General features: G+C 39.8%; 1 protein-coding gene across 1 annotated transcript in view; it reads right to left on the bottom strand.

Moving 5' to 3' along the window:
* The window catches only part of LOC148353120 (OX-2 membrane glycoprotein), a 31839-nt gene extending 19970 nt beyond the window's left edge, over positions 1 to 11869 (bottom strand). Inside the window, exons 1-3 of the mRNA XM_088353377.1 lie at positions 11668 to 11869; positions 10305 to 10415; positions 7972 to 8292 (exon numbers count right to left, since the gene is read on the bottom strand). Coding sequence (XP_088209503.1) covers positions 7972 to 8292; positions 10305 to 10389 — 406 coding nt within the window. The 5' untranslated portion in view covers positions 10390 to 10415; positions 11668 to 11869. The remainder of the gene's footprint in view (positions 1 to 7971; positions 8293 to 10304; positions 10416 to 11667) is intronic.
* Between the last annotated feature and the right edge of the window lie 1669 nt (positions 11870 to 13538).

Here is a 13538-nt window from a genome sequence, read left to right as displayed (position 1 = left end):
CAAGCCTGATCCAGCTCATGGGACGCGTTTTTGACACCCCTGATCTACAGGGAGCTTGGGTGTATGTATTACATGATCTACGACCACAAAGGAATTTTAATCGTGTGCGTTTAAATTTTCTATTGCGCTTTTTAACATTTGAGTCATGAAACAGAAAGAGTCTATAAAACACATACACAATCACGCGTTCTTGAATCAGGGGTGGGGAACCATGTGGAGTCGGGACCGCATTGGGTTCCAAAAATTGGCCAAGGGGCGGATCCTGGAGACCTATCTGATTTTTGTCATTTTTATAATTGTTTTTAAATACATATATAGTTTTATCAAATTGGTGTTAAAACACTCACAACAAAAGCAAAATAACACATTAGGCCACTGCTTTAAGCACTGAATTTGATATTTAGTTTTATAACACTACAGTCGTTGAATTTTTGTAGTACTGTATATTTGTAGTACTTTGTACTACCGCAATCAGATTTTTTTTAGTACTTTTTGTAGGATTTTTGTAACTGTTTGTTTTATAGTTTTTGGGTGTAGTATCTTTGTAGTATTTCCTTTGTAGTATTTCTAGTTTTTCTAGTATTATTATAGTATTTCCGTAGTAGATTTCTGTGGAAGATCTGTAATATTACAGTAGTATTTCTGTAGTATGACTGTAGTTGTATTATTGCTGTATTTCTGTCGTAATATCTCCGTAGTACTGTTTTTGTATTGTAGTATTACTGTAGAGCAGAGGGAAGATCAGGCCTAAAAAAATTAACACTTCGGTGACGAAGTACGCATTTAAGCAAAGTGCAGTGAAATGAAATTTAACGAAACAGTACCGAGAAGAAAATTACGTGGTTCATGTGCCCCGCTGGCCGTAGTTTGCACATACCCGCTATAAAAAGATTACTTAATACTGATTTGGGGATGATTAGCACATTCACCTGACACGCGAAAGGTCCCTGAGTCGAGACCGGGTGGAAGCATACGTTGGCCTGGAGAGTGATGGGCGCCACCAGGCTGTACTTGCCCAAGACACACCACAGGAAATGGTGCCCTTACAACCCTAGTGGTTAAAAGATACAACAAACTAACCAGCCAACCAACCAACCAACCAACCAACCAACCAACCAACCAACCAACCCACAAACCAACCAACAAACCATCCCAACTAAAACTGAATTCCATTCCCTTTGGTCCGTTTGGAAGCGTTTTCATACTCAAAGGAATGTGCTTTCGTTACCCACGAGGCCTTGCATGGAACATAGAAGAAAACGCCTTTGAAATGGAGCATTTGAACTTCTCCCACCGAGCGGATCCGTTCTTGTCACTTAGCGCGTAACTCATTCGGACCTCAAAGAAAGACATCCTCCATGTGTTCTTGACTTCACACTGTGGGAGCTCTGGCTTTAATCAGTGCTTAGACAAATGTCTCCTTTGATCCACAAAATAAATAAACATAACAATGAATCTCAAGGGCAGCATGGCAGTGCGGTGGTTAGCGCGTGTGCGGCACAGTTCCTTCCTGTGTGGAGTTTGCATGTTCTCCCCGTGCTTGCGTATTTTCCTCCCACATTCCAAAAACATGCATGTCAGGTTAATTGGTCGGTCCAAATTGTCCCTGGTGTCACAGACCAGAAACGGAGACAGGACCCAGTAGAGCTCGTTTACTCAGTTTTATTAATAAAGAGGGAGAGTAGGGCTTGCTTCCATGATCCGATGGTTGACGGACAAGGGTGGCGGCTGGCTGGAGACGCGGAAGTTCAGGAATACTGGTCGTTAGCCGGAACGGGAGAGCAAGGGCGGTATCAAGTTCGGAAACAATGTTGGCAACAGGTGTCAGGCAGGTAGCGGGGCAAAACAGGTCAGATGTCGGGATGGCAGAACAGGGCAGAATCAGGTCCGGAAACAGGTTTGCAACGGGTATCAGGCAGAGAAAAACAGGCAGGAAAAGTGTCTGAGAGTGAGAGCTTGCCGAGCTGGGAGCATCGGTTCGCAACGATCTGACGGCGTCCTCTTGAAAGCCGGGGGTTTAAAAGGAGTCTCTGAGCCAATCAGCTCTCAGGACTGTTGGCGCCAATTGGGCAGTCACAGGTGCCCTGAATTGACAATCACGACACCTTGGTGTGAATGAGCGGGTGAGTTATCTGTCTCTGTGTGCCCTGCGACTGGCTGGCCACCAGTTCAGGGTGTCCCCTGCCTACTGCCCGAGGATAGCTAGGATGGGCTCCAGCACCCCCGCAACCCTATTGAGGATTAGCGGTGCAGATAATGGATGGATGAATCCCAATTACTATACAATATGTGTCACAATCCAAACAAACTCTGCCACGGCCTCTTTCAATTATATCCCTCTGGTAGGCGCTATAGGTCCCTAAACCCTTGTCATTCCTGTAAAATTGGCCTAAACTCTCAACCCAAGGATCAATTGAATGCTGTTCTTGAACCATTTGAAGAATATAGACGGATTGGTCTCTTTTGAAAGGTAACACTCGGGTTTTGTCCCAGATAATTATAAGATAATGACTGCAAGTTCTACTGATATTATGTAATCTGAGTTGGAACACACAGAAATAGGTTTTTATTCCCGACTGAATTTTTGTTTGCAATTAAATGCCTGCAAGAGTGTAGCATGCGCATCTTAGCTGGAAACCAAGTGACACAGTAGCTTGAAGCCTTACTTGGTACCTTGTCACATTTGATCACTATTTGAAAAATTAAATATTGTATCTTAGACATTTTTTGAATGGTGGATCCAGGCGTTTCCAAGTGGCCATTTGGAGATGACCAGTTCACAGCTCTAAAACCTTTCCAAATTTGTATTTTGTTTTGGCCATTTTTAGACAGTGTGAAAGAGTTGTAAATGTTTGACTTCTCTTTCCAGGAATTAAAAAAAATTATTGTGCACACATGCGCTTAATGGTGGTGCGTATAAATGACTCACAAATTGCTCTGCACTCGTTTCATTACGGCTCTGATTTATATTCACCCCCGGTAAATGATGTCGGGAATTGCATCGGCTAACCAATGTGTCAGTCAACATTCCATTCAGTTACTACTGGCTACAGATATTCGGACCTATTGGAAGCGATACCCATTTTATCAAAGAGGCCTGTGTAGGCTAATACGAGATGTGGATAGGCTAATACGAGATACGTGATAAAAAAGCCTAATATAAGGTGTTAATCGAAACGTCGGAGGCTAACGGCTATACCATAAGTCATCTCACCAGTCTGTTTACTTTTAAAGGGGAGTTTTGGAGCGTAACAAACCTATCAGAAGAAGGAACTTCGAACGAAGAAGACTTGCTTTGAGGCGTTAGCATTATCGTGTGATTTGGAGTGAATAATTTACACGGATGGATTTTCTGGATCGTCCCGGACGTAATGAAACCCTTTTTCCGGACATTCAACTCATGTGATGAAGGCCAGGGGACGTCATTGGTGAGTTACGCGAGCTATATAGTTTTCAGGTATCCTGTTTCAGACTGATCGTGATGTTTCTTTAATGATTATATTTTGAAATGGTCATTACATCTTGAAGAGATTCCAAAGATATATGGCATGATGAAAAGCGCAAATTGTGTAAAAAAATAAAAATCTTACCAATTTCCTTAAAATAAGGGTACCGTATTTTCCGCACTATAAGGCGCACATAAAATATGATTTTTTAAAAAAAAAAGCTGACTATGTGCCCTATAATCCGGTGCGCCTTATATATGGATCAATATTGAATTACAAGGTCTCGCAACTCAGAGAAGCAGCCACCGACTCCATTTTTCGCGTAGAAGAAGAAGTGCGCTGTGCATACTGGGAAATATTAAACAACGATTCTCTTTTATTTGTGCATTTGTATAAAGACCCTGAAATGGTTCCTATTAAGAGACACGCTTACAACGCACAATTTAAACTCAAGGCGATCAGTCACGCAGTAGAACACGGAAATAGAGCAGCAGCGAGAGAGTTCAACATTAATGAATCGATGGCCAAGTAAGGAAGACTAAACAAAGTTTCCGTGGCAATAAAGCGAGATGGCCACAGTTAGAGGACACACTTGAACAGTGGGTTGTTGAAAAAAGAGCAGCAAGTAGAAGTGTCAGTACAATAACTATTCGGATGAAGGCAACAGCGCTGGCACAGGAACGTAACATTAAAGAATTCAGAGGTGGTCCTACTTGGTGTGTGTTTACGTTTTACATTTTACAGTTATTATGTTATTGCTTTATTGTTATTGTTTTGCACTTGTTGTTTTTGCACATTACGAGTGTCACTATGTTGCGATTGCACTAACGTTTAATTTACCATAACAGCATCAGACGTTTTTTTGCGTGTTGACTAAATGGAGGAAAAGTAAAATGTTATGCCTTGCTGTTGTTCAAAGATGTTAAAGATGTGTCACGAAAATGCTTTACCTCAGAGAAAATAGTAAAACGGCTGTTTATTCATTTTGGGAGTGAATGAAGATTGTGGAAAGCTTGTTTGTTATCTATTAATAAAGTTTGACTGACCTATCCTTCTGTTTTGTTGACATTCCCTTTAGTGCGGCACCATCTAATGGTTGCATAATGTAACTACGTCCTCTACTGTAGCCAAGTCAAGTTAAGTCACATTTATTTATATTGCCCTTAATCACAAAAATGTCTCGAAGGACTGCACAGGATTACAATTACAAAATTGCACAATTACCTGACCTTAAACCAGCATGGACTTATAGCGCCTTATAATGGGGTGCGCCTTATGTATGGAAAAAGTTTAAAAATATATCATTCATTGAAGGTGCGCCTTATAACACGGTGCGCCTTATAGTGCGGAAAATACGGTACTCTTTTTATTTAATGACTTACTTTGGAATTTTTTTTCTGCTAAATGTTATTGCACTACTTTTCATTAAACTATCGGGCATGACAATGGGATAGGGGTTAAAAAAAGTAGAAATAAGAAATAATTTTCTTGTTCACCAAGTGTTTCAAATTCACAGCCTTGGGGCCAATTGCGGCCTGCGGGAGGTCGGTTTAAGGTCCCCACTTTGATATGAAGGTTTAAGGGAACAGTGTTTTGTTAAGAGCCTCCTGGTGGTAAATGTAAATGGTCTACATTTACAGGTATATAGCGCTTTTCACGTCACTGAAGGCCTCCCAATGAGCTTTTCAATGTGGTCTACACTTTCACCCATTCACACACACCAACAAACCGATAGCAGCAAGGCAACTACCTGCTTATCGGGGGCATTAAGCATTCAGTGTTTTGCCCAATTATACTTCAACATATAACACGGAGGAGCCGGGAATCTTGATCCCAAGATGAGCGCTTTACCTCCTGAGCTACTCGTAAGAGATATCCGATCAAAATAAAAAATATTTAAAGATACGCAAAAATACATTAACTGTACAAGAGTGCATGCTTTAAAATAGTCGTAGGTGGAAAAAAATAGCATTTATTTGACATAACATGAACTAATTGTCTACCATCTTGCAGGTACCCAGAAAGAACAACAGTTTTCCTTCTTCTTTTTTCCCCTTTTTTCTTTTTGATTCTTCTTTTTTTCTTGCTTTTCTTGTCTTTCTGTATTTTTATTCTTTTTTTCTTTCTTTTTCTTTCTTTGTAAAAGGCTGGGCAATACATTGAGAAGAAAAATACTGTGTTTTGGTTATTTTGACTCTCTGTAGTTTGTATTCTTCAGTGTGCCTTTTAGCACTTGTTTTCGGTTGCACTACGCAATACAACAACATCTAGTGGTCAAATAAATTACGTTGTCCCTTTAATGTAAGTGCAGTCCACGTAAATTGTTACTAATTGATTGAGTTTCATATTAATTTTTATGGGGTGTTTTTAGATCCTATTTTTTATCAGAGGTTTTATTGTGAAAAACCGGATTCAGCCCTACATCATCCAGACCCCAGGTCCGACGGCCCCCGAGTCAGTTGAGTTTGAGACCTCTGTGGTACACTGTACAACCCAAAGAAATATTTAGAGAAGCTTTGTTGACCCACGCTGTGTTTTAGTATCCATGAAACGCCATCCTTATAAGCAAGGGATGAAGCCAGGATATGTTTACTGTATTATTTTTGTTTAGCCCCAGGTCGGTTGCATGAAAGTGGGCTCAATTTAGCTAAGAAGAAGATTATCTCCAGATTCACAACTGGAATTACTAATGCCAATTGAATAAAAAAATGAATGGGTTGCATAGCATTTCCATGGACTTTCATGATATCCATAATCTGTTTCCTCGTCAAAGAACGAAGGATGAACGAAATAAAACGGGAAAAAAACGCAAGTACTTGCGTCCGTATGACCTTGACTTAATTTTATCAAACGTACCGCCTCAAATGCCAAGTTCAATATCTCATAAACCCCCATTCCGTCTCAAGAAATGCACTCTTCAGAGCTACACATATACGTAGGTCACCCATTTTGACTTCAAAATGGCAAATTTCGAACTACCCTGAGGGATTTTCATGCATGTTCATGGATTCACTCCTACACTTTGGGTCCACACTCCGTACTCTGTGCTATGTGCAAAACACAGGTGCTAAATGCAGACAAAACGCTGCCAATGAGTGTTCTACTGTCCCTTAGTGTAGTGGAAAGGCAATGGCACTTTGTTCTACGACAGTGAAAAAATGAAAAATATTCCCCGTGATGACACACGCCACTCTTGACGGAGTCTCAGGCTATTTGAGAATCACTGCCCCATGATCTTTAGAAATTAAAGGTGTTGCAGGATTCGTATACATTTTTCATGGACTTTTAAAATCTTTCGTGTGCATTTTTCAAGATGTATTGTTTTGAAATCTTGAGTTAATCGGAAATGCAATTGTTTTTGAAACGAATCTCCACCCGTAGAGGTGTTGGCTAATGATAACAGTAATATGTAGCTTACATTTTCAGATGCAGGAAATTCTACGCATTGTAAATTTCTACTCAAAAAGCTACCTTAACATTTTTGCATGGCCCATCACAAATGTTTAATATAAATGCGTAATCCTTGCACTAAATGTCAAGTCATGTTTATTTGTATAGCCCTTAATCACAAGGAGTCTCAAAGGGCTGCACAGACCACAGATTATTGCAAACCACAGACGATTATGACACCATCCTCTGATCTAAAACCTACATGAGGCCAAGGAAAAATTCAAAAAACCTCAACACCTCATCCAGATATCATCAACAGGAAATGTAGTTCATTCATAAGCTATAGAATGTAAGTGTGTTTTAGGCCTAGTTTTAAACAATTCCACTGAGGTTGCAAATCGAATCTCAGGGGGAAGAGGATTCCACAATATCAGGGCCCGAATGGAGAACGCTCTCGAACCTGCGGTTCTCTTCCTGGCTCTTGGGATCACTAGTAGACTCATAGTGCCCTGTTCAGGTGCAGCAGGCACCTGTCCTCTTGGGCACGACGCGTAGGGGTTAATGATGCTTCATCGGACAATGCGATACTAAACTAATGCATGCTACCGTTAAACACGAGGGAAAAAGACATGCAATGGCAAAGCAAAGCCACCGGAGAGGAGTGTCGGCATCGTTTTTAAGCGGACTTGATGAGAAACATTGCAACAATTTACAACCATTTGCAAGACTTTCATCCACAATACATTTTTCAATCCTTGGAAACACAACATAAAATTCAAGCATTTTAAGGGTTTCAAGTACTCGTACAAAGCCTCCAATGATAGCACTACTGGCCCCCTAGTGTAGTACAGATGCGATTGCACGTTTATTCTAGAACAGTGAAATAATAAAAAATATTCCCTTGGCCGAATGCTTTCCCTCGACGGAGCCCTGTGCCTTCCTCGGGGGCTGCTTGAGAATCACTTTCCTACAGTCAGTGTCAAACACACTCATCGTTTTATAGAAATTCCAGTTGCGCTGAATAGGTTTTTGTAGCATATCAGCCCATCATCTGTCATTTACCCCATTGCAACCAGATTGAGGTTTGAGATTAAAAATAATCATTCAGAGCTAGTTGGAGATGAGCATGACTTACCAATGACTGTCAGGCAGGTGCGTCCTTGTTTGGCACCCACTTGGACGATGTCGAAGATGCACGTGTAGCATCCTTCGTCCCTGAAGCTCACTCTTTGGATGGTGATGGAAGATGTGTCCTTGGAGGAGGGGGTAAGCTCCACGTGCTGTTGCCCGCTCACGCTGTCCCTGTTGCCCGGTTGGTAGCTGAGAAGCGTTTGGTTGTTGACGTCCAGCCACTGCACCAGCCGCACCGTCTCGCTTCTGTCTTTGGCCAGGGCGCATGTCAAAATGAAGGGCTTGCCCACGCTGGCCTGCACTCGCTCCGGTGTTGTTACCTTGCCTTGGGCACATTTGAAATACAATATTAGCAACCTTATTCAATGCCACAACATATAAATATGTTTTCAGAAGCAATGTCCCTGGGTGCCAAAATGTAAACATAATTTCTTTTGTTTTTGTTTTTAAAACTATTATAAAGGGTTTGGTTCAGCTCATCTGTAAGTATCAAGCCTCTTGATTTCAGTAAAAACAAATCACCATTAGAAAACAGGAGTGGCTTTGGTCTGAGCTTTGCCCACACATCGAGGAAGCCCCCACTTCCTAGTGCTGCTTTCGGGAATCAAGCGATTGAGAGTGTGTTCGTTGCCCCACATGATGAGCAGGCGTAGTGAAGCAACGTGGTGAGAGTGGTAAAAATATGGATAAGTTCAGACAGCTAACGCTTTATCAGAGATTTCTTCTTTCTAAAAATGATGCCGAAATCCTTTCGACATCTTTGGGGCATACAAGGATGACGTTTCGTGAATGCCTGCAGTAACGCGATCACCATGGTGACCAAAATCATGTGATCACCCAGGGCTGGTGTGGATCCCTTTATCAGCCCGGGAGTTTTACACCTAAACCTGACCCACTTAGCTATGGAGGAGGATTTTGAATGAATGGAACAGCAGCGAGCTATTATGATGCATATTTATTGTATATGTTGATAAGTTAACAGAATTTTTTACTATTTTAATTCAAAGGAAAATCTTATGAAGATTCTGATGTTAATTCAAACATATTTACCTATGTACAACATTATTAATTTGAAATCAAAATTGAATTTGGCTTCCCAACAGATGGTTTTGCTCACAATAAACTCTAATAACTCTTACGAAGTAGCTTTGTTACACCCATTTCAAGTAGGTTCGGTAAGACATCAAAATCCTCCTAAGCAAAGCACTGCTCTCTGCAACTTTGTTTATGACAATGTCATTGTCTCTAGACATGAGTATTTCCTTTTTAGTGAACATCATCATGAAGGCATCCAAAGGTTCCTGAGACAGTGAGCTACTTACCCATGTTTTCACACATTTAAAGCAGAGACACTCTGCTCACATGCAACCTGAGTACAGGAAAGGCTCAACAGGAACTTATATGCCAGCCCAATTACGTGTTAGGTATATGAGAGGAGGTTATATTGTGAGAAGACATATTTTTACTTCTTTTTCATTTCTTTTTTTTTCCTCCTATGCCCATCTCTTAGAACACATCTAAACACCCCACTATCCTTTAACAACACCTCCCCACTCAGTCCCTATCACCAACAAAAGCTTTAGCTTCCACTATATTTAGACCTTTTTTCCTGCAGGCAAATTTGTAGCCTACTGTACATATTTTAATCTCAAATGATAAAGGATCTTTTCTAACACAAATATTGGGAAAAAAATGATTTTAATGTTTAGGATTAAATGTTTTCAAAATGTGTTTATTTTAAAATCATTGATTTAATTTACTTTACATCTGAACCAACTCACCACTTAAGTGAGAGCAATGGATGAAAATATGTTTGCCTCGATCGTCATGCTGCTTTCAGATAATTAAAAAATAAATATGAAATAAGAATTTCAGAAGTGAACAGGATCAGATTACTAGGCTGGGCCTACTGAGGCTGAGAACATATTGCATAATATTGTCTGAAACATGAAACCAGACTGGACGTCAGCTCTTTACTGCCCTCTATCGGCGGGAGGAAGCATTTGGTTTGTATTTATTTAATAAAATAAACCAAACTTTTGATAGAAATAAGACAGAGACTTGCTTGTTGTTAGACATACTCAGAAATTAACGGAAGGCCAGATAAAATCATCCAAGGGCCCTGATCAGGCCTACAGGCTGTTGCACGCGTTAGATAATTAAACTTCTGTCCCCCGCCATACGGAAATTTCACACTAAGACCCCACTTCAGAACGGATTTATGGGGTATCCTGGGGATCTACTGTCCTCGACTCTCACGATATGAATAGTTTTCTTAAATATTTTGATCAGTCAAGAAAGAAAAGCGTGAATTTGTGAGTTTTGATAGGTATTTACCTTGTAGTTTTCCCAGCAGCAGCAGGAGCCAACAAACCTGAAGACTTGTTCTACAGGAGCCCCGAATCGTCATCATCTCCATCATTGTTCATCCAACAATGAAGAGGAGACCTAATGAAAAAAGGAATGTCTTTAACACTCAAAGTGTTGTGGTTTTGTACACACTTTTTTCAACAACCTCGGTGACAATGTAAGACAGAGTTTAGAGCAGGGGTGTCATATATGCGGCCAACGGGCCGGATCGGGCCCGCAAGGGGTTTTAATCCGACCAGCAAGACTACATTGAGAAGCACAAAAGAAAAATGAGTCGCGGTTTTAAATGTGTTGACTCACAAAGCAACTGTAGCTGTATTCTGTATTATCTCCCTCTCTTTCTCTCTCTTTTCCCCTCCCTCTCTCTCTCTCTCTCTCTCTCTTCCACTCTGCCTTTTCTTGTTTTCTTTTCTTTCTCTTTCTTTTTCATTCTTTCTTTCCTTCTTCTTCCTTTCTTTTTCTTTCTTTCTTTCACTTTTTCTTTCTCCACTTATCTCTTTCTTACTTTCTTACTCTATCTCGGTTCTCTCTCTCTCATTCTTTCTTTCCCAGTCTGTCTCATTCTTTTTTTGTTTTTGTCTGTCCTTCTGTCACTCTCTTTCTCTTTATTATTTTCTCTTACTTCATTTTCTGTCTTTTTTTCTTTCTTCCTCTTTCTTTCTTCCTTTCTTTCTCTTTCTTTCTTTCTTTCTCTATTTCTCCCTTTCTTTATTTCTTTCTTTCTTTATTTCTTCGTTTCTTTCCATCTTTCCATCGTTCCGTCGTTCCATCGTTCCATCATTCCATCATTCATTCATTCTTTCTTTCTTTCTTTCTTTCTTTCTTTCTTTCTTTCTTTCTTTCTTTCTTTCTTTCTTTCTTTCTTTCTTTCTTTCTTTCTTTCTTTCTTTCATTCTTTCTTTCTTTCTTTCATTCTTTCATTCTTTCATTCTTTCATTCTTTCATTCTTTCATTCTTTCATTCTTTCATTCTTTCATTCATTCTTTCATTCTTTCATTCTTCCTTCTTACCTTCCTTCCTTGCTTCATTCCTTTCTATTATTTTATCTTTCTTTTTCTTTATTATGTCTCTTTCTTTTCATCTATCTCTCTCTCACTCACACACACACACACACACACACTAACATACACACACACACACACACACACACACACACACACACACACACACACACACACACACACACACACACACACACACACACACACACACACATAACATGGTTTGTCTGGTGACTCTCGTCTACAGAGATTTGTTAATACGAAACAAAGTCAAAAGAAACAAAGGGACAAAAAAAAAACGACTTTTTGTGGTAAATCGCAAAACTCACCAAATTATGGGTCGTCTGTCACGTCCTAACGGTGCTTCCTAGGAAACATGGCCCTTGCAGCTCCTAACACCGACCAAAAGTGCAACAAAGAGGCGTTTTCCTCGACGGGAGCGTTCCCAATTGTGAGCGCGAGTGTTGAGCGGCAGGGTGACCAAAACTCCTCAATGCAGTCAAGTGGACCCGCACAACGAGTTGAGAGCGAACATCTAGGTACCGTTTAGTTGGATGAACAGTGCCCTCTAGCGAAGCTGGCCTCATTGTTGTATCGTGCAGTCTGGCTGACGTGTCGTTTAAGATGAATTCAATAATTCAGTTGCTCATCGTGAACCAAATAAAGAAAAATAGTTGAGAGTACTATGTAGAACAGGAGTCAGCACATATTTGAAGCTGAAAGTAACTTTTTTGTGTTACAAAATTCATTAGTACGGTTTGATATGCTTTTATGATATTACTGTATTACTATGTTATGTTAAAGTGGGGTAAAATAGGCTAAATCTGGCTTGCATAAGAGCCCTGAGTGATTTACAGTGCCTTGCAAAGGTATTGCCCCCCCAAGAACTTTTTGATAAAAACCTCAAAATATTTTCTAAGAAACAGCAACACATGAGACCCTTCAACCTCCAGGGCTCCATGCCCTTACAAAATGTCGTATTTTCCCTTAAAAAATACAAAATAATCTTACACCATATTTCTTTTTCAAACGTGTTTATTTATGTAGTTTAACATGTTATATTGTACATGTGTTTCGTTATATCATATATCTTGTTAATTAACATTTTGTTGTGAGATACTGAGTTGCTCGACATGAATGAGGTTTATTATGAAAAAAGTTCAAAAATGAAGTAGCTTGGACGTTCGCTGTAGAAGGAAAAAAATACATGCAAATATAATTAAGTAGAATAATAGATTTTCTTATTCAAATTATTAGTTCATTTTCTGCATAAATTATTGTTGGTAATATACTGATTAAAGGGATAACCCCAAACCTGTCCTTTTTCATTTCCTCATTTTATACTTCCTTTTTTTCTTAACTTCTTTACACAACATAATAATTCGTAATATAATGCATTGCTTTGCAAGTGACCCGTTTGGGAGCCGGCTCTCTTTAATGAGTTGAGACGAAAAAGCCGGTTCTCTAAAAAGAGACGGACTTCCTTTTACTAAATCAAACCGCTCGCTTCGTTTGCAATGGAAAAAAAACGATACTGAGATAGAGGCTTCCGTGGCGAACTATCTTTTCTCTGATAGTCGGTGTATACCGGATGGTACCCATCATTGACAAATTTGCGTTTTTCCATATATTTTTTTGTACGTCGAACACGTCTTAAAATGCATAAAAAAACGTACTTTGTACTGCATCTCTTGGTGGTAAAGAAAAACCTAAGTCATTAAAAAATAAACAATATTGTTTTAATAATAAACAAAAATTATTGAACAATCAAACATGTTTTTTGGAAATACGTACGAGAAATTTGTATTTGTTTCACATAACATGAGGCTCACCTAGACGTAGCTGAAATGACTGTCTGTCATCTTGCTGCTCAGGGTACCCCCAAAGATGACAAACTGGCTGGGCAGAAAAATGAAAAGACAAATGTTGTGATTGGGTCACTTTGAGTCCCGGTAGTTTTTAATCTTCCTTGCGCTTTGTAGCACTAGTTTCCGGTTGCACTACACAATACAACAGGCATGTCCAACATGAAATTTCTATCAAAGTTTATGATTTTTCTTAAATGAATGCAAACCAAATGCTCTTCCCGGCGGCTACAGGACGGTGTTGAGTTTGTATAGTGTGGTAAGTTGGTCCAGGTGTAAAACTGCATTCCCTCAATTATCAAAGTAAACCCGTGAATACTTTCAATGTCAAACAT

This window comes from Urocampus carinirostris, chromosome 14, assembly GCF_059441175.1.
Source record: "Urocampus carinirostris isolate Australia breed hairy pipefish chromosome 14, RoL_Ucar_1.0, whole genome shotgun sequence".
NCBI lineage: Eukaryota > Metazoa > Chordata > Actinopteri > Syngnathiformes > Syngnathidae > Urocampus > Urocampus carinirostris.
The sequence above is the reverse complement of the archived record's forward strand: the minus strand, read 5'-3'. Positions and strand labels throughout refer to the sequence as shown.